We start from the raw sequence: 21,980 nt of genomic DNA, 5'->3' as shown, positions 1-21,980 counted from the left end.
TTTCATCAAGTGGTAAAAGCCTGAGACCTGCATCACTTCGGGCTTTCCTCCAACATTAAAGTGACACGCCATGACATAACTGGAATACTGTGAAAAGCGGCGTTAAACCCAACTCACTCATTATACATCTGGTTGGTTATCACATGATAATTACCTGTATTGGCCGAGAGATAAAGTGGGCTATAACAGTCTAGGCTTACCAACTCACGCTGGCGTTGGAACGGTGTCTGTACACAACAATCGAACATTGTCCTTGTACTTTGAATGTACATATATACATGACATTGCAGAGCACACGACTTTGATTGAGTAATCAGTGGTATTGCTACATCAAATGACACATCTAAGATTGTACTGCCGCTTCACAGCGTTGTTGTAATACAAAGTCACAATTATCTTGTTGACAATCATGTTGCTCTGTCTTTTCGCATCAACTTAGTAATACGAAGTTTTGATGTTTTGTAAACAACCATGTAATTTCTTCATTTACGTATCAACTTAGTAATACGAAGTTTTGTTGTTTTGTGAACAACCATGTAATTTCTCCATTTACGTATCAACTTAGTATTACGAAGTTTTGTTGTTTTGTGAACAACCATGTAATTTCTTCATTTACGTATCAACTTAGTATTACGAAGTTTTGTTGTTTTGTAAACAACCATTTAATTTCTTCATTTACGTATCAACTTAGTATTACGAAGTTTTGTTGTTTTGGGAACAACCATGTAATTTCTTCATTTACGTATCAACTTAGTATTACGAAGTTTTGTTGTTTTGTAAACAACCATGTAATTTCTTTATTTACGTATCAACGTAGAAGGACGAAGTTTTGTTGTTATTATGTTAAGTAATAACTTCGTATTACGAAGTTTTGTCGTTTCTTGACAAACAGTACGTTCTGTCTCATCCGACCTTGCATTTTGTATTGAGCCTAAATTTTGTTTGTTATGGCTGCTTGTTTTGTTTTGAACGTCGCAATCAACATTGTTCCAGCTGTATGACGGCGGCGCGTGTAAAGTATCGCGTCTGGACCAGACAAACCAGTGACTGATATTATGAGCAACATTCCACGTGATCCATTCAGTCGCTTTTGACGACAAGCAGGGGTTGCTGGACACCAGATCTTACCCGGAATCTCCGCGAGGGTGGTCTTATATCAATCCATGTCTAAAACCAAATGAATTTCGAGTATGCACGGATACCAGTAATTCGAGTTTTAGACGCGTGGATACCAGTAATTCGAGTTTCAGGCGCGTGGATACCAGTAATTCGAGTTTCAGACGCGTGGATACCAGTAATTCGAGTTTTAGACGCGTGGATACCAGTAATTCGAGTTTCAGACACATGGATACCAGTAATTCGACTTTCAGACACGTGGATACCAGTAATTCGAGTTTCAGGCGCGTGGATACCAGTAATTCGAGTTTCAGACGCGTGGATACCAGTAATTCGACTTTCAGACACGTGGATACAAATAATTCGAGTTTTAGACGCGTGGATACCAGTAATTCGAGTTTCAGGCGCGTGGATACCAGTAATTCGAGTTTTAGACGCGTGGATACCAGTAATTCGAGTTTCAGGCGCGTGGAAACCAGTAATTCGAGTTTTAGACGCGTGGATACCAGTAATTCGAGTTTTAGACGCGTGGATACCAGTTATTCGAGTTTTAGACGCGTGGATACCAGTAATTCGAGTTTTAGACGCGTGGATACCAGTAATTCGAGTTTCAGACACGTGGATACCAGTAATTCGAGTTTCAGGCGCGTGGATACCAGTAATTCGAGTTTCAGACGCGTGGATACCAGTAATTCGACTTTCAGACACGTGGATACAAGTAATTCGAGTTTTAGACGCGTGGATACCAGTAATTCGAGTTTCAGGCGCGTGGATACCAGTAATTCGAGTTTTAGACGCGTGGATACCAGTAATTCGAGTTTCAGGCGCGTGGATACCAGTAATTCGAGTTTTAGACGCGTGGATACCAGTAATTCGAGTTTTAGACGCGTGGATACCAGTTATTCGAGTTTTAGACGCGTGGATACCAGTAATTCGAGTTTTAGACGCGTGGATACCAGTAATTCGAGTTTCAGACACGTGGATACCAGTAATTCGAGTTTTAGACGCGTGGATACCAGTAATTCGAGTTTCAGACACGAGGATACCAGTAATTCGACTTTCAGACAGACCCGTGAAGATCCGTGATAGAAAAGGTCTTCAGCAACCAATGTTTGTCGTAAGAGGCGACTAACGGGATCGGGTGGTCAGGCTCTCTGACTTGGTTCATGCATAGCATCGTATCCCAATTGCGTGGATCGATGCTCATGATGTCAATCACTGAATTGCCTGGTCCAGACTCGATTATTTACAGACCACCGTCATATAGCTGGAATATTTCTGAGTGTGGCGTTAAAAAACAAACGCAACGCAAAGAGTTTCAGACAAAAGAAATAGGCACAGATGATCCACTTCTTTGAAGTCTGACGCTGTTTCCCTCGATAATAGAGCGGGGGACACCAGGAATGACCATCAGTGTAAATATGTAGGTAAACAAACTGGAACAATGGTATCCCCCAATTGCAATAGCCCAGTGTACAACAGAGACATTAACAAGAGGCAAGAATTCATACAGTGTTATACTCGTGTTGAGACTTTTACTGCATATGAAATGTGATAAAATATGTGATGGAAGATGGAAGGTTAGAGTGAGTGAGTTGGGTTTAACGCCGCTTTTAACATTATTCCAGTAATATCACGGCGTGTCAGTTTAATGTGGGAGGAAAGCCCGAAGTGGTGCAGGTCTAAGACGTTTACCACTTCGGTGAAACCCACGAGCACGGGTATGGTGCTGACAAACCTAGAAACATAATCGGGGCGAACCGGGATTCGAACCCACAATCCTAGGTTTCTGGCGTGCCCAAGGGACACAACTCTACACAGCAAATCGCGTCGCCTTAGACGACTGGGCCACCTGTGCCCCCCGAAGATGGAAGGAGTCTGATCTGAGGACGGTTTATGGGAACGATAGACGACAGGCGCCGTGTATAATCAATGACCTCTACTCCGTGCATGTCTCGCGTTTCCGTAGAGGACATTTTCGAAAGTGAAGCATCAGTGACAAAAATTATGTCCGATGCAATTTCATATTTTGACTAGTACCATATGTTCCCGTGTTTTTTCAGGTGAACAATTGACTTGCCTTTGCACGTGTTTGTGACAGGTGGCACCAGTGGGGTGTCACCACTATTTGATAGTGATTCATAAACATACAATCGACTCTGCTTTATGCAGAGGCTTCGATTGGACTTGGAAAGGGTTTTGTCGCTTTATTTTAGGAACTTATGACGGTTTTATAGTGCTAGCCCACTGAGATACCATGCTGCCGTTTAACATGAATACCCCACTCGGGCACAGTATACTGACTCCGAGCCGAACAGTCCTTAAATCCCCTTAATCCCTAGCGCCAGGCATAGTAACAACAAATACCATCTTTAACGTCTTTTGGTATGCAGTGGCCAGGAGATCGAACCCAGATCTTCCGCTCTCCCGGCAGACGTTCTGTTCACTTGACCACGGCCCACTTGCACAAAGCGATCTTAGTGCTATGACTATTGTAAGCCTGTGTTAAAGTATGGGAGTTACGATCATCTTAGCGCTGAGATAGCTTTGAGTACGTTGGCCCAGGTCGTAAGGCAGAGCGACCGGATGTACTCTCGGGTGACGTAGGGAAGTAAGGACGATTATCAAAACTGGAATTACGTTATTTCGAATAAGAAATACGAAATTTAAAATGTTGGTTATATATTAATATAGACAGAATAAAATTGTAAAATTCACATTAACTGATGCACTCCAAAGCAACCCAAATCTTCTTGGACATTTTGGATTTGGCGATCACTTCACATATGAACGTTTTGAATAATCGCTGATTCCACGTTATTTCGGTAAAAAGGTTTTCTCTTGCGATTTGTCACGTGATAAAAAGGTGGTAGTGTCATGTGATGATATGTGGTACAGTCACGTGATGAAAGGTGATACTGTCACGTGATTGAAGGTGGTACTGTCACGTGATGAAAGGTGGTAGTGTCACGTGATTGAAGGTGGTACTGTCACGTGATGAACGATGACACAGGATGAATCTCTTCTACACTTTGTCGTAAGTGCTGCCACGTTGTTTGATACAGCCGATGGTAAACACGGCTCCGTCCTGTTGAAAACCAGGGCATAAATTCATTTTTACAATGCCTTTGTAAATGCGACCCATCAATTCTAACATAAGTCAGTGGTGGATGCATACACTGGACACACAAAAAAGATGACTCTATAATGCCTCAAAGTGAGATTGACCAATCGGAGAGCAGAACTACTAACACCTTATGATGCCGCTAACCGTCAGTAAAAACCCAAAATTGTTGCCACTGATCTAATATGAGACCGTCAGTAACAGTCATTTTTGATTTTCCAAAACCCACCTCGCATACATGTATTTCGCACGACAATTCTGGTACATAAATTCGTTATTCGACACTTTTGTGTTTAAATATCATTTATTATTATTGTCATGTGCATGACTTTTTAAAGAAACCACGTCCGTGACTTTGTCGATATAAATTGTAGAGAAAAAATGTCAAAAAAGTCATTGATTTACAAACAGCGTAGAAACAAACGTCATTGAACATATCATAGGACGACGTCACAAACAAGAAACGTAACGTCAATGACGTTACATAGCAATAGCATTGATGGCAGCCCGTCGTTCAAGTCACAGAGGCCCGCCCCCGCCCTTATATTGCTTGAATATTGCTAAAAAGCCTCCTAAAGCCATACTCACTCACTCACTCACTCACTCACTCACTCACTCACTACAGTGGCCCGCAGATTTCTGATAACGAGCGAACATTTTATGATACTTCTAGCCATGTTAGCTACAATATACTCTTCAAAAATGGAAACGCAATTCGGATATTTTTGGCCATAAAAGCAAAATTAGCTGACCAAGAGGTACAAGATGAAGAGGTTTAATGTGTTATAGTGTCAGTGACAAATTTCCCGGATTAAATGATCCGATCAAGGACACGTTATTGATGATAGCTGACCTTCACCTTGGACTTTTCCAATGTACCGATAACTGAGATGACTACAAGCACCAAGTGTTCTATCCACAACATAGTGGTTGAAGCGTTCGCTGGTCACGCCGAAGACCCGGGTTCGATACCCGACATGGGTACGATGAGTGAAGCCCATTTCTGGTGTCCCCCGCCGTCATATTGCTTGAATATTGCTAAGAGCGCCGTAAAACCATACTCACTCACTCACTCACTACATCGATGAATCATGTCTTGATTTTTTAAAAATTCATTACATACCAATTTCATAAGCGCTTCTCTTTTCTCCCATATTTGCTCCCACCAGTATAGTGCAAACAGGAATGCCATCACAACACGGTCCACTCACCTTAACCAGTCCAGGTAGGGCCGACCAGAACCCCCTGTTCGGTAGCATCTCGACCCCCTCCTTGCCCCCACGGTAACGGTTAAAGGTCATCCCAGCGACTAGGTAGATGAACCCGAACACGATCACCCTGGAAACAGTAGACACAACACACCCAGTAATCTCTTGTATATTTTCAGAGGGGCTATGTTTCATGTGGTGCCTGGTGTCAGTAAATGCATCTATGCTGTAATTCGTGGCATTTTGTAAACGGACACATTGGCCTCGTGTAGTTAGTGTAATCCTTAAGCGCTAGATTGAAATACATAAAATTTGACGTAGACGAAGACATGCGCACTTCAGTTTTAATTACATCACTTCCGGTTTGGGAAACACGTGGGTAATGCAAGACAAATTTTAAAAAGAATACTTCTAGTCACTTCAATAAAAAAGAAGTTCAATGCAATTGATGACCTTCACCTTCATGTTCTGTCAATTATTTCTAGTCATAAACAGATCATACCACCCTGAGTTTTGTTCAGTAAACGATGAAGCAGAGCTAGTTTACGAATGACCAGTCTAGTGGCCTTGACCTACAATCATGTTCTCCCTAAACCTTTACACTTCCATGTCGTACTCTTCAGATAACACTTCTTGAGTAGTCATAAACATATTGCAGATCCCGCCCCAGAGATATCATGTACAATAAATCCTTCTCGTGTTAGGCAGTACAAAAACATTTTGAGGTTATGACCTTGATGTACGTATTTTGAGGTTATGGCCTTAATGTACGTATTTAATAGCTCGAGTTTACAAGTTGACCCTGTAATCATATGCCTGATCCTATCAAAACTCGGCGAATGCTATAGTCTGAACTGTGGGAAAAATAGACCTTCATCGGAAACTCACAAAATCAGTAGAATCGTGCCTCCGCTTAGCCCTTCGTCGGGCGGACCCAAGGCGGAACATCCGCCTGCACACGCGCACTGGCTTCTTAACTCCAGATGCTAAAAACAATAGTGAATAAACCAAAATAAGGGATCGGGGTGGCTGGTCTATATGAAACATTCTTCCCTAAATAATGTTCAAATTAATAACTTTTTTATTTGAAAATATACAGCTGTCATGTATTCACCTGGCATCAAATTATATTTCAATCGAGTCAAATGTATTTGAAAACTTATATTTGCACGTACATATCGTCTTTCATCACTAAATACATAATAAATGTAGTGAATGCCAAACGAGAGGCGGTAAGGTATGAAGGTGTATAATTAACTTAAGACTTTCAGGTAAGTCAAGGGAGGTAAGTCAGCGGAGGTAGTCAAGTGTAGTATGGGGAAGATAATTATCGTTCCGAGATGTCCGTGTTTGAGATGGCAAGTGCCGATAGTAGTTGTAGTGTCACGTACATACTGCTGAGGAGAAGTCTCCCCCTGAACCGTCACGATGGGTTCTTCCAGGTCGGGGTCACATATAGCTGTCACGAAGGTTTCCCTGCAAAAGGAGACATTTACAAAACACTGATCTTATGTAGTGCATGGTACCCTTATCTTGTGGGGTGCATAGATTAGAACACTGATCTTATGTAGTGATTGGTACCCTGAACCTGTGGAGTGCATAGATTAGAACACTGATCTTATGCATATGTAGTGCATGGTACCCTGATCCTGTGGAGTGCATTGATTAGAACACTGATCTTATGTAGTGCATGGTACCCTGATCTTGTGGAGTGCATAGATTTGAACACCGATCTTATGTAGTGCATGGTACCCTTATCTTGTGGCGTGCATATATTAGAACACTGATCTTATGTAGTGCATGGTACCCTGATCCTGTGGAGTACATTAATTAGAACACTGATCTTATGTATTGCATGGTACCCTGATCTTGTGGAGTGCATAGATTAGAACACCGATCTTATGTAGTGCATGGTACCCCGAACTTGTGGAGTGCATAGATTAGAACACCGATCTTATGTAGTGCATGGTACCCTGATCCTGTGGAGTGCATAGATTAGAACACCGATCTTATGTAGTGCATGGTACCCTGATCTTATGGCGTGCATTGATTGGTACCCTGTTCTTGTGGAATGCATGGTACCTTGCTAATTACCAGATCTAATATCAGTAGCCTAAATTTAGTTTAAAAATATTCAATAAACACGGGTAACATTTTCCATATTTCAAAAGCACTGTCTTGAAACCTTTTCATCAACAGACTGCCCTAACATAACTGACTGCGTCGTAAAAACAAGAAACAAACAATCAACAAACGTGACACTCCCTATTACAAACACTGGCTTCCCATCTGCATCACACCCTTAACCATAATTCATTCGCTGCCAGACCGCGAAGTGATTTATGAGAAGCTGGACTCGCCTACCTGAAGATTTCTGTTGTGGCGCTGTAGTACACCTGTATGTTGCTGCCGTCGTACGACCACGTCGCTGAATCCTGTCCGCCCAAGTTGTAGAACTCGGTAAGCTCAGGGGTTGTCTGACATACCTGTAGAGTATACGATCAATCATTTTGTATTCATAGAGTGCCAATTGTGTGTTACAGTAGAAGTGACCATAGTGTGACACGTGTGTTACAGTACACGTGGACATAGTGTGACAAGTGTCTGTTACAATACACATGGCCATAGTGTGACAAGTGCGTGTTACAGTACACGTGATCATAGTGTGACAAGTGTGTGTTACAGTACAGGTGGACATAGTGTGACAAGTGTGTGTTACAGTACACGTGATCATAGTGTGACAAGTGCGTGTGACAGTACAGGTGGACATAGTGTGACAAGTGTGTGTTACAGTACACGCGGCCATAGTGTGACAAGTGCGTGTTACAGTACACGTGATCATAGGGTGACAAGTGTGTGTTACAGTACACGTGGACATAGTGTGCCAAGTGCGTGTTACAGTACACGTGGACATAGTGTGACTGTGACTGTTACAGTACAAGTGGCGATAGTATGCCAAGCGCGTGTTACAGTACACGTTGTGATAGTGTGCCAAGTGCGTGTTACAGTACACGTGGCCATAGTGTGACAAGTGTGTGTTACAGTACACGTGGCCATAGTGTGACAAGTGTGTGTTACAGTACACGTGGCCATAGTGTGCCAAGTGCGTGTTACAGTACACGTGGACATAGTGTGACTGTGACTGTTACAGTACAAGTGGCGATAGTATGCCAAGCGCGTGTTACACTACACGTTGTGATAGTGTGACAAGTGTGTGTTACAGTAGACGTTGTCGGTGCTTACGGCGACGTTGGTGCAGGAGCCAGTGTCGAAGGCGAAGCAGGGGTTGTAGTTGTACAAGAAGGAGTCGGAAGACGATGGAACCCTTTCAAATCTGAAATACAGCAGTAAACTACGTTTATAACGAACACGCTTATAATGAACTGACTGATGTAACGAACTGTTGTTTGCTCCCGTCTATGTGCTGTCTATATGGTGTATATATGATTATAACGAAGTACGGTTATAACGAACTAAAATTAGTGGCCCCTTTGAGTTCGTTATAACCGTAGTTTACAGTACATCAAAACATGAAGTATATACATTCATTTTAATTCTGAATTCAAACAACCTTTACTTCAGACGTAATGGGTTCATTTGAGTCACTTTATCTTGATATCCTGACATTTTCTGTGTCCTCAACGAGCTTTTAAGGTGCAAAACCAGTGACTCGTATACAATAATATTCCGCCGGGATCCTAAAGAATATGAGACACCTCGTTTGACAGGACTGATATGTGTGATGAATGAGTGTTCCAACTGCACTTCTTTAATATCCAGTTACACATTAATAACCTGACAAGACTGTACATATAGCTCGGGACAATAAGATTAAAAGGTGGGATGAAGTGAAATGGGGTTTAACGTCGCGTCCAAGATTATTGCACTTATATAGCGACGTGCATGCGTGTTTGTGGCTGCTTGTACTAGTCCGAACTGATGCCGATTTATAGCGTTGATATAGTGAGATATCATGCCGCCTTTTATCATGCACAGCCCACTCAGACACAGTAGACTGACTCCCAGCCGACCAGTCCCTGTTTTAGCCTCGTAATGCCGAGCGCCAGACAGGGTAACAACAAGTACCATCTTTTAACGTCTTTTGGTATGATGCGGCCGGGGATCGAACCGCTTTCCGGGCAGACGCTCTACCACTAGCCAACGCAGGCGGTCATAAGAAATTATTCAATAGTGTGTATTATCGGTATGATAAAAATCATTTACGACTTGAGTGGAGCCCACGTCACGGTTTGTCCAGATTAATACCACCAGACCGTGACGTGGGCCACACACATGTAACTCGGAGATACTTTCGTGGCCAACTCGTGTTATTCCGGTACAAGCCGAATAGCGACTCGTGCCCCTCTCAGGACAATTTTGGCGACTGGGTTCCGTCTAAGCGCAAATGGGCATAGTTAAAAGAATTGTCAAGTCGTTGCGTAATGAATCGCGTATATTTTCCCCGTGTCATATATGTTCCAGGTGCTATTTAAACACATCGGGACTTACTGTATTTATACAGTATGATTGAACACATTTAACTGTATCTAGGGTATATATAGAGAATCTCACCCGAGTGTCTTTTGATATCAAATATATCAACACGAGTTGATAAAAGTGGGAAAACTCCGAGGCTTGCCGAGGATTTTTTTCTATTTTTATCAACGAGTGTTGATATATTTGATATCAAAAGACACGAGCGTGAGATTTTATTTATCATCCAACATCATTCTTCCAACTTTTTCAGTTTGTAGAACGTTATAAGCAGTGTCTTCAGTGTAAAAAGTACTGCTAACAGCTTCAGTAGCACAGCCATTAGTGATGTCATTTGATTGTGACGTCATGGTAACAATGACGCCATAATGGTCTGCAAAGCATTGTGATGCAATTTCATACTAGCGATATCTACAGTATAGATATTGCTTGATCTCACCCAAGCGATATCTCCTGTGGGAGCCAGTTTTGGATGATAAAATTAGATGCAAGACATGTATAAAATCAAGAAGGGATTCTTTGAGTGAAGTATTTGATGTCATACGCGCATTCTGATTGGTTTGTCGTTTTTTCGCACATAACATGCATCGATGAGGAGATGAGTCTTCTTGCAGGTCACGGAAAGTGGCGAGTGGTGACGAATGTCTGAGATATCGTGGGTGTGGAGTGAGTGAGTGAGTGAGTGAGTTAGGAGGTTCGCGACTTTCAGCACCACTCCGGTCATACCATGGTAAGAGAAACCAAGTAATGGCTTAAAGTAAATGGCCAAGTAAATGCTGTTCGTACAACTTCAAGCTACAAAGACACGCAGAACTAATAACTTCTACTGAGCCAACAGAACACCCTGAAGACAAATTGTGATTCCTTCCTTCCTACTTAAACATAGTAATTTATCGACACTACCCAACATATATTCTGAAAGTTCTACATAGTATTTGCCAGTCATCCGGTTCAATATATCTGTGTTGATAAACACCAAGTTATCACTCATGCACATATACCCACTAGATAAACGATGTTATAAGAGTAATATCCGACCTAGCGCTTCCGACTTCGTTCCCGATGCTGGTGAGGTCCACGGTTCCACTGCCGTCGTCGAAGTCGCATGAGCAGGGGCCGTTGCCGACACATTGTTTACAGAGACAGGGGGAAATGAGCAGAAAGATGGAGACGATGAGATTCACTGTAGACGACATCTTGGCGTGGTATCTCGTGTGACTACATCTTCATCGCCTTGTGACGCGAGATCAAAGGTTTCAGTGAGGTGTGTGATAAAGATAAACATATGTATGGGAGGTGTTATCAGTTGTGCTGTAGGAAACTCACTTATCACGGTGAGTGAGTGGGTGGGTGAGTGAGTAAGTGAGTGAGTGGGTGGGTGAGTGGATGGGTGGTTGGGTGTGTGGGTGAGTGGTGAGTGAGTGAGTGAGTGAGTGAGTGAGTAAGTGAGTTGGATTTAACGCCGCTTTTACCAGTATTAAAGTGAGTGAGTGATTTAACGCCGCTTTTAACAGTATTAAAGTGAGTGAGTGAGTGATTTAACGCCGCTTTTAACAGTATTAAAGTGAGTGAGTGAGTGAGTGATTGAGTGAGTGATTGAGTGAGTGATTGATTGAGTGAGTGAGTGAGTGAGTGAGTGAGTGAGTGAGTGAGTGAGTGAGTGAGCCGGCAAGCGGGCGAGCGGACGGGCGGGCGGGCAGGGGAGTGAGTGATTTACACCGTTTGAGAAATATTCACGGTTCGGACACCCGAAATGGCTTTCACCCAATTTACCAATGTAGGGAATCAAACCCGGTCCTTCGGCGTGTCGGGCGAACAATTTAACCACAATGCTAACCCATCGCCCCTGGTGAGTGAGTTTAGGTTCACGCCGCTTTTTCAGTTAAGTCAACTTAAATATGGTAGGCAAGCTGAAGTGATGCAGGTTTCAGACGTTTACCACTTTCGTGACACCGCGAGCACTGTTTTGGTTCGGAAAAAGCCTAGAGACATCATCAGGGCTTGTGTTCGAATGCTGACTCACCCCGAATCTCACTCTTGGTTAGTCAGGCACTATGCACCAAAAGAAGTATAGCCTTGCTAAGAAATGCAGTACAAAATATCTTTCGGATTAGCCCGAGGCCAACTAACGGTCAGTTACAGAGGCATATATGGAGACGAAACACTCAACTAATTAGCGATGGGCTTGACATCCCATGTTGACGTGAATAGGCCCATTATCTATCGGGAATCGACAGTTATACCTCGGAAGACCAAAATATTCCAAGGGTGAGTGAGTGAGTGAGTGAGTTGGGTTTAACGCCGCTTTTTCACATTATTCAAGTTATATCACTGCGTGTCAGCTTAATGTGGGAGGAAAGCCCGAAGTGATGCAGGTCTCAGACGTTTACCACTTCGGTGAAACCCACGAGCACGGGTATGGTGCTGACAAACCTAGAAATATAATCCGGGCGAACCGGGATTCGAACCCACAATCATAGGTTTCTGGCGTGCCCAAGGGACGCAACTCTGCACAGCGAATCGCGGCGCCTTAGACGACTGGGCCACCTGTGCCCCCGAATATTCCAAGAAAGTACACTCAAACTCAAAATTTGTTGTCCCACAATTGTACGGGGCCAGCTGCACAACGCGACATTAGCGCAACCAGACCCGGGGTTATTATCTCCCTTGCACTGTCTCTGCCCGTATTTACCAACCGTTTGCTCGTCCTGCCTGAAAACCTCGAGTGGTAAAAAACTCCAATTTCCATGTGTATGAGTGAGTTGGAGAGTTGGGTTCAACGCCGCTTTTAACAGTATTCCATGTTTATCACGGCGTGTCAGTTTAATGTGGGAAGAAGGTGATGCAGGCCTTTGCGAACTGGGCTTCGAACCCACGAGTATAGGTTCCTGCAGTGCCCAAGGGGCGCAACTCCGCAAAGCAATTTGTGGCGCCTCAAACGACTGATTGCTTACAAATCTAGTTGGCTAAAAGGTTCTTAGGGCGGTGGGGTAGCCTAGTGGTTAAAGCGTTCGCCCGTAATGCCGAACACCCGGTTTCGATTCCCTACATGGGTACAATGTGTGAAGCCCATTTCTGGTGTCCCCCGCCGTGATATTGCTGGAATATTGCTAAAAGCGGCGTAAAACCATACTCACTCACTCACTAAAAGGTTCTTATCATTCTTATTCCATAAAGGCAGTGTGTTTTTCCCGTGTATTTTCAGGTGAACAATTGACTTGTCAACACATACTAGTGCTTGTGATATAGGTACAAAATGAAGAGGTTTTATATGTTATGATGTCAGTGACGAAATTCCCGGATCAAAATTATCAAAAGAAGGACATGCAAACCATTAGTCGGGAAACACGTACGATTCGGAAAAACGCACCCAGTGCATTAACAAAAGGGCCATGGAGCGTACGTACTACACTTGCAGCAGCACTGTGAACGGTATTAAAGTGAATGGTTTATGATTGCTTTGAGAGACTTCCATAAGATGTTTGTCGTCAACACTTTTCTTTGTTCTAATACTTGGTATTAACATTTATATTTCATGATGCACTACTTGTGTAAGAGTAATAAAAACAACGACAGGTTTCAAATACGTTTTATCACTGGGTTTTGCATATTTTCGACATGACGCTGCAACCCTGAGATTTTATTCAGTGTTTATTCAGTTACAGTAACGGTTATCGCAGTAGTCACGGAGATGTTCCACCCGCCGTACTGTTGATGTGAACTCCAGGCGGCCTCGGTTGAAGTTCCAGAGAATCGACTCCGAGCTTCTCGGGGGAAGTACAGAAAACACCAGCAGCTGCAGCAACCAAAGAAACAAAAGTAACATCACAAAACACAATATAACCGGTAAGAAAAACGTACAACTTCTGGTTTATTACATTTCGTACAGTACGAATACTGTTTCGAAAAATGTTTCGCACTGTATATCTGGCTTCGTCCAATTATCTGCTTGTTATCTTTCACCCTTGTTGTCAATGGTTATCTTCTGCTTATCACAAGATGTCATTCATATATACCTTTCATCACTTGGTTGTCACTCTAGCTTTATATAACTGTTATGTGTAAGAGTCTACATGGAAACGTCGCTGTATGCAATAAACCAGAAGTTGTTCTTAATGTTGAGGGGGCACGGGTGGCCCAGTCGTCTAAGGCGCCGCGATTCGCTGTGCAGAGTTGCGTCCCTTGGGCACGCCAGAAACCTATGATTGTGGGTTCGAATCCCGGTTCGCCCCAATTATGTTTCTAGGTTTGTCAGCACCATACCCGTGCTCGTGGGTTTCACCGAACTGGTAAACGTCTGAAACCTGCATCACTTCGGGCTTTCCTCCTACATTAAGCTGACACGCCGCGATATGACTGGAATACTGTTAAAAGCGGCGTTAAACCCAACTCACTCACTCACTTAAAGTTGAACGTTTTTCTTATTCTTATTTTGCCAACTTCTAGATGGCCAGTCAAACAGTTAAAACAAAATCAAATTAGCCTTTTGTGTTTTAGAAGCACATGCACAATATAGCAAAACGTTTCTCAGTTTCTTCGAAGATTGTGTGGCTGGCGTTTATACATTGGACCGACCGTGGATCTTGTAGGCTTTCTACACGTTTTTATTGGTTAAAATGTTTCATTCTGCCAAGAGTGGTTGTGTTCTTTACATACGTAAGACAACAGACATGTAACAAAAACCTCAGCCGAATTCAGCAATATTCCAGCCTGTAAATAATATATTTTGGACCTGAACATCTCATTAAAATCCGATCTTATTAATTAGTTTTCGCTGCCGCTAAACAAAGATCTGAGGACATCCCATTACGGGTCACGTCAGAACGACCTTGCGCGAATTTTGACCGACCAATGGAAGGATTGACAAGAAGTCGACATTAGCCGAGATCAGAAGGCAGCTTTCTCGCGCTTTACGGCACTAATTTTAAATTGGCGACAACGTTTCGAAACATATTTTGACAAATTCTCGATTACAAATTTGAAACCTGAACAAAAGAACATCCTGGAATGGCAAATATATGGTCTAGATTGTATGAATTCAGTCGTTAAACCCGTAACTATCGTTCGGAATACACCGTGTTAAAGTTTTCGAGATTGCATGATCAGAAAGCACATTCCGACTGTCACTTTCATGATCTGGTAAGCGACGCTCTGATTGGTCGGATGAAAGGTCGTTCTGACGTGACCCCTAAAGGGAGGTCCTCAGCTCTTTGTTTATCAGTAGCGAGAACTAAGATCTGATTTTAATGAGATTGGAACTTCTAGTGGCATACATTATCAGCAACGATCCACGCCGTCAGGGTAGGATGACACACAATCAACCAAGTCACCGAGCAGGACCACCTAGTCTAGGTTCTGACCCGAAATCCCCACGAAAGTTTCGTTTCAGAAGATAATAAACACGTTATTGAGATAAATGCACATAAGCTGAAGACCCCTTGCTGTTGTCACCTGTTATGCACACCAACCATTGAATCAAAACAAATTTGTATTTTCAGCAAGAAGACACCTTCAAAATTTTCGGAGCAATATCAGCAATACATTCACTTTTTTGGTGACACGACAAGAACTTTACGACGGGAATAATAAGCAGACGAAACGATTAAACAAATCAGATTTGATAACAGTGAGTGAGGGAGTATGGTTTTACGCCGCTTTTAGCAATATTCCAGCAATATCAGGGCGGGGGACACCAGAAATGGGCTTCACACATTGTACCCATGTCGGGAATCGAACCCGGGTCTTCGGCGTGACGAGCGAACGCTTTAACCACTAGGCTACCCCACCGCCCCATATATTTGATAAGAATTTGACAACATACACAAATGGTAACAGTACTAAAACGAATCTTCGGGGATATTAAAATATGGTTCCATGTAGCGACTACCGTGAGTGAGTGAGGTGAGTGAGGTGAGTGAGTGAGTGAGTGAGTGAGTATGGTTTTACGCCGCTTTTAGCAATATCCCAGAAAGGGGCTTCACACATTGTACCCATGACCGGAATCGAGCCCGGGTCTTCGGCGTGACGAGCGAACGCTTTAACCACCAGGCTACCCGACCGCCCCTCGAGACTACCAGGAAGGTGAAATTCAGTGACTGTAAATGTTTTTCGTGTGGTTGAATCATACCTGAAAAGGCAATTCCGCGAGAACTTGGTAACTGAGCTCCTGTAAGCCTGCAATGCGACGTCTCAAGGCATGTTCCGCACTGGCACGTATCTCCTCTTTGTAGGAAGACCCGGTGAGTCCTGCAGCAAAGTATTGAAAGTATTATATTTCGTAAGATTCAACACATACTTGCATCAAACCATACGCCTTCGTCTCGTTATTTCTTCATCACATTTGTGACGATGGCGAGTTGATGTATGAAGTGTATTATATTTTAACCAAATTAATAAAATGTATTTTATACGTCAGGCCTACCAAATAAACCCTGCAGAGAGCTAGCAATCGCAAACTATGGAATATATACACATTTTAGAATTAGCCACACAATTTACCAACACGTCAAATCAAAGTTTATTTTAGGCTACAGACCCGATGCAAATGGTAACACATCATACACCAAAGCAATCTCTTTAAAATCAGATCTGAGGACATCCCATTACGTGTCACGTCAGACCGAACTTTCGCGAACTTTGGCCGACCAATGAAATGACTATTAAGAAGTCGACAATAGCCAATCAGGAGGCAGCTTAATCGAGCTTTACGGCACGCGTTTCAAACTGCGACTACGCTTCGAAACATATATTGACATGTACTCGATTAAAAATATAATAACTGAACAAAATAACATTCTGGAATGGCTAATACATGGTCTAGATTGTATGAATACAGACATAAAGCCCATAACTGTCGTTCGGAATACCCTCTGTGTAATTTCTTTCGAGGTTGCTCGATCAAAATTCCCATTCCAACTGTCACTTTCATGATCTGATAAGCGATGCTCTGATTGGTCAGGTGAAAGGGCGTTCTGACATGACCCGCAATGGGATGTCCTCAGATCTTTAGCAGTAGCGAGAACTAAGATCTGATTTTAATGAGATTGTACATGCCAGCGCACAATGTGAGGCTCAACATTTCAGATGAAACAACACTGGAGACTTGCTCCCCTACCAATCCCAACCCCACCCATTCCACTAGTTGCCTAAGTGTATACATAAATACAAATATTTTTCATATGTTGGTCATAATGCATTCCTTCTTTCATTCATAATATGGTACACATACTTTGCCAATCGAAAAATGACATTTCTGAGACAGTCTTGCATTACCTGGACAAATTTGAAAACACTAGGGTGTACATATGAGTAATTTGGCAAATACAGCCGTCTTAACTCCATATATTTTGGACACATTATTTAAACACAAAATGAACATAAACGTTGTTCTCTCTGTAATCTGGGATAAACCCATCTCCCCTTTTCAATCATGAATATATGTGAACTGAGCCCAAAACGCGTTAGAGCTACTCGGTATTTTACAATTAAGATACATTTCAAAACACAAGGAATCCTTCATTGATAGGTACAGTCTGGTTTCGCTAAGACTCGATACCAAGACACAACTCATATAGTTTACATCGTAATGATTAAAAGCTGCTACACTTCCAATGAAATCAAACACACTAAATCACGCAGACTACCTGACTGAATCAAACAGGATTAAAATAAACAGGCCATTGACATTCAATAGATCACCTGTCATGGTGAAACTCATATCCCAAAAGTAGATGTAATCCCCGGTCAAGTTGGCCGGTGCTGGGGCCTTCTCAATGAGGTCCTTCTCGATCTTCAGATCCACCACAAGGTCCTCTGCTCTATACACAGACTTCACTGTCATACTGATGTTGGCTGCAAACAAGACACCCTCCAGCTGTCGCCAGGCACACAGAGTATCAGACCTGAGAACTGAAGAACCTTTCTGAATGATCCGTTAATGTGTCAAATATATGTGCGTCATCAGCGTTCAGGCTGCTTCATTATGAACCTGATATTTGGTCTTTAAAGCCGCACTCAGCAATAGCCCAGTTATGTAACAGTGGCCTGTAAATAATAACAATCTATTGATTGATATTATGAGGTGCACAACAAGGGGGCACAGGTGGCCCAGTCGTCTAAGGCGCCGCGATTCGCTGCGCAGAGTTGCGTCCCTTAGGCACACCAGAAACCTATGATTGTGGGTTCCAATCCGAGTTCGCCCCAATTAAGTTTCTAGGATTGTCAGCACCATATCCGTGCTGGTGGGTTTCACCGAAGTGGTAAACGTCTCGGACCTGCATCACTTCGGCCTTTCCTCCCACATTAAGCTGACACGCCGTGATATAACTGGAATACTGTTAAAAGCGGCATTAAACCCAACTCACTCACTCACTCTAACAACAAAGTCATGGAGTCTGACTGCCCAATTCTTGTAGCCGCCTCTTACAACCAGCATAGGCTCTTGGAGACCATTAATTATAACCTGGATTACCACACACGCACGCACGCAAAGCGCCGTTATTGAGAACTAAAAACACTGAGTTATTTAAACAGACCAAAGCTGTTCTGTCTGTACCCAGTAGGATGCCAGTTTACTTTGAATGAAATATCCATATAAGATGGCAAAGTATCGAAGGTACGAAGAAGCAAGCAACGATGCTGCAGCTCTAATAACAGTTAATATACAACCTTGAAACAGGTGACTGAATAAGTTCACTTACTGGCTAAAACTCTGGGTTCGCCAACCACCTGAAAATACAGAACACAGGTGTGTGTAATTTGTCCAGAAGTCACCTCTCAGTAATACACGTCTCTACACAACACAATATACACAATTAACTGCGTACACTCGTCGCAATAAATCAATAAAAGCTACAAAACCATTTCCATAATCGTAATATAAATGGAAAGCGACAAATATCCTTTCCATAATCATAATAAATTTATGTCCATTGCTTTATATGCAGTGTATTTTGTTGTTTGGCGGTGATTGTAACTGTGCTACATTGTTGGGATTCGGTTTACGCCCAATGCATTGTGTTTGGACAGTGATCGGTCGCTAGGAAATAGCAGTTACTTTATTCAGTAAAAGGTGACTTGGCTCGCTGACTTGGTTGATGCACATGATACCATACACGGGATTGTCTGGTCCAGACTCGATTATTTACAGACCGCCGTCATATAGCTGGAATATTGCTGAGTTCGGCGTGAAACAACACACAACAACTATATTCAGATGTTAGTGTGGTGGGTAAACTTCCGGTCCGGTATACCGTTGTGATGGTATGTTATGGAAACTTCTTCAATGTTCTAGTGCCGATGGACTGGTGAGGGCAATGTGTGGAACTATCAAGTGGCTGGGTAGGTTCTTTTTAAGGGGACAATAGCGTGTTAATGAATCTCACGCATTTCATAGCTTCGGAACCAGCTTTCATTTGAGGATCGCTCATCGTCCCCGATTCCCTGCCTTGCCCATATCAGAAGCTTGATCACTGTCGCCGCTGGGTAAATTATTATCATGACTTTTGCTATCACCACTGTATTTTCGTATTTTATACTGACCATTGACATCATATTATTTGTTTCCATTGAATATTGTACTGCCAATATATTGTGTACTGTCATCGTAATTGCCGTGCACTTTTGTAAATTTGGTGAATCTTGTAATACATTTGTTGATTGTATACCACTTTTAAGATGTTTGTTGGATTCACACTCTTTAAGTTCTTTTACGTACAGAAATCTGGGGTAACACATTGTTTCAACGTGGAAATCGACACGTTACACAGAACAATTTGACAAAAATGTAAGCAAGTGTTATCTGAAGAAAACAATATGTCAATGGCTGGACTTCATCATTGATAAGATAACCGTACAATTTGGGGAAAGAACATTTAGGCGGATCTGTTTCTTTCTGTATTTGAATAAGAGTTTCTTCTCAAATTAGCAAATTTAAAAACAAAACTTGGGCAAGAAGTTGAACTTCAGCTTCGGTGGTCAAATAGCCAATGCGCTTTCACTGGGGCTCCTTTTCAATTTAAATGGAGTTTATTGTCTCTATCAAAATTAAGTGTTTTCAGAGACCATAAGCCTTAGTCCAGTGTCTACACTTCACAAATGTTAAGACACTGTTAAGCATATTTCTACTAAGATTCAAAGTGCGTGATACGACTATTACTCAAAAGTTATTTCATCAAGGTAACAGCTTTCGAGGAAAGCTTTCAAAACCTTTTATGGAAGGACATGTCCAAATTTGACGCATCAGTGACAAAACCGATGCAATTCCATGTTTGACTTGCATGATACGTTCTTGTGTTTGTTCGGGTGAACAATTGACCTGCCTTTCCATGTGTTTGTGACGGGTGCCACCGGTGGGGCAGGATACGCTCACCTTTTCGCGAACAGAACACCTCGAATCATCACATTAGTGATAGTGATTCATTAAAACTTGCGCCTGATATTGTCGGAAGCGGTGGATGTCTGCGTTTAGTAGAGTTCTCATAATGATTAAAATGGCTACCATATACAAAGTCCGCGCATTTCGTCTATTTTGACATTACAGACATATAGCATTGCTATGCATAACAATGGAATCCAATGGGTTTCTCTGGACATCATGTATGGTCGTCATATTGACATAACGCAGGAGAAAATTTTAAACCAAACGGAGCTTACTTTGAAGGCTTGTTCCACCGTGAGACTCTTTACACTATACAAGGTATCTTGTATAAATGTCATAGCGGCCCCCAAGTCTCTGCCAGCGTCGGAAACCACGATGTCCACATAGAAAGGTTCTTCTTTCTTCTCCGTGTTGTCACACAAACCACAAAGAAACACGGAGGCCCCAAGCAGAAGTAGCGCACACACCTTCATAGCTGCGTCAGGTTGTGTGTGTATCCGTTAATGTAGAATGATTGCGTTCATACAGTTCAATATATATTAATATAATGTAACAGATGTTCACCAAGAACAATTGCAAACATAATTGTACGTCTTCTTGGGTTGCCTAGACACCTGTTGCAGATGTACATATGATCCTTGTAGTATGATAGAATGTGTATATGGACACTGTATTTTTTCTACTACTGCTGCCACTGTGGTTATTACCAATGTTATTACAATACCTTTATTATATGTCGAGTATCATATTAGTTATCAAATAATTATAAAATGCGCTGTACAGCTGTAAATAATATTGTTTATCTGTATGTGTATATGGGCCAATGGTCTTTCATACAATAAAGATTGATTGATTGACTGACACATTTCTGGTTAAATAAGAAATTTCGTCTTAGGATTGCAATGAACAAGCACAGTCGTTATAACAATAAGCTTGTAATTCTTATTTTGAGTGTTCTGACAAATTACATTGTACCATGTGCAAAGCAAGTAAATATTCAATGTTCCAGAAACTTAAGAAAAAGCCTTTCTTCTTCCGACCTGTTGTCTGCAAAACTTTCACGTTGACCTTTCAAAACGCAGGGTTGTCCGAAGGTCTTCAACAATTATTATAGTTAACCATTTCGCTGTCTGAGGGGCTGTCTTCAGCAGAGTGTCAGCACTCAGCAACAGGCCGTGTAACAGTGAGTACTTCATGTGACAGATGTAAAAGAATGTGCGTTGGTTTAAAAGTCGTGTTTAACAGTATTCTAGTTATTTCCAGGCGTGTCAGATTAATTTGAGCGGGAAGCCCGAAGTGATGCAGGTCTCAGACGTTTACCTCTTTGGTGAAGCCCACGAGCACGGGTATGGTGCTGAAAAACCTAGAAAAATGACCCATAATCATAGCTTTCTGGTGTGCCCAAGGGACGCAACTCTGCACAGTGAATTTCGGCGGCTTCGACAACTGGGTCACCCTTACCCACTGTATGTAAAAGGAACGTTAATGCTGTAATGTAGACGAGAACACCATGGGAGACGCATGATATACCAGTTGTATTTTACAAGAAGTGAGTGAGTATGGTTTTTACTCCGCTTTCAGCAATATTCCAGCAATTAAATCTTTTATTTGAGTATATCATCTGATCAAGGTGAAATGTGTTTTTGGTCCTGTGAAGTAA

At 42.3% G+C, this 21,980-nt stretch overlaps 2 protein-coding genes across 2 annotated transcripts; both read right to left on the bottom strand.

The window, feature by feature from the left end:
• Positions 1-2,644: 2,644 nt before the first annotated feature.
• On the bottom strand, positions 2,645-11,165 carry LOC139464551 (uncharacterized). Its single transcript, XM_071246072.1, has 7 exons — positions 10,981-11,165; positions 8,692-8,782; positions 7,813-7,934; positions 6,840-6,924; positions 6,337-6,434; positions 5,452-5,578; positions 2,645-4,204 (listed from the first exon to the last, which is right to left on the bottom strand). The coding sequence occupies exons 1-7, from the start codon at positions 11,136-11,138 to the stop codon at positions 4,142-4,144; spliced, it is 744 nt and encodes a 247-aa protein (XP_071102173.1). The 5' UTR covers positions 11,139-11,165; the 3' UTR covers positions 2,645-4,141.
• Positions 11,166-13,597: 2,432 nt separating this feature from the next.
• LOC139464560 (uncharacterized) lies at positions 13,598-20,793 on the bottom strand. The gene is made up of 5 exons (XM_071246081.1): positions 20,596-20,793; positions 18,642-18,669; positions 17,641-17,850; positions 16,070-16,188; positions 13,598-13,738 (listed from the first exon to the last, which is right to left on the bottom strand). The coding sequence occupies exons 1-5, from the start codon at positions 20,791-20,793 to the stop codon at positions 13,598-13,600; spliced, it is 696 nt and encodes a 231-aa protein (XP_071102182.1).
• Positions 20,794-21,980: the final 1,187 nt, after the last annotated feature.

The sequence above is a fragment of the Haliotis cracherodii genome, unplaced genomic scaffold, assembly GCF_022045235.1.
Source record: "Haliotis cracherodii isolate W230 unplaced genomic scaffold, xgHalCrac1.p SCAF_17, whole genome shotgun sequence".
NCBI classification, from domain to species: domain Eukaryota; kingdom Metazoa; phylum Mollusca; class Gastropoda; order Lepetellida; family Haliotidae; genus Haliotis; species Haliotis cracherodii.
This window is presented reverse-complemented; position numbering and strand designations above follow the sequence as displayed.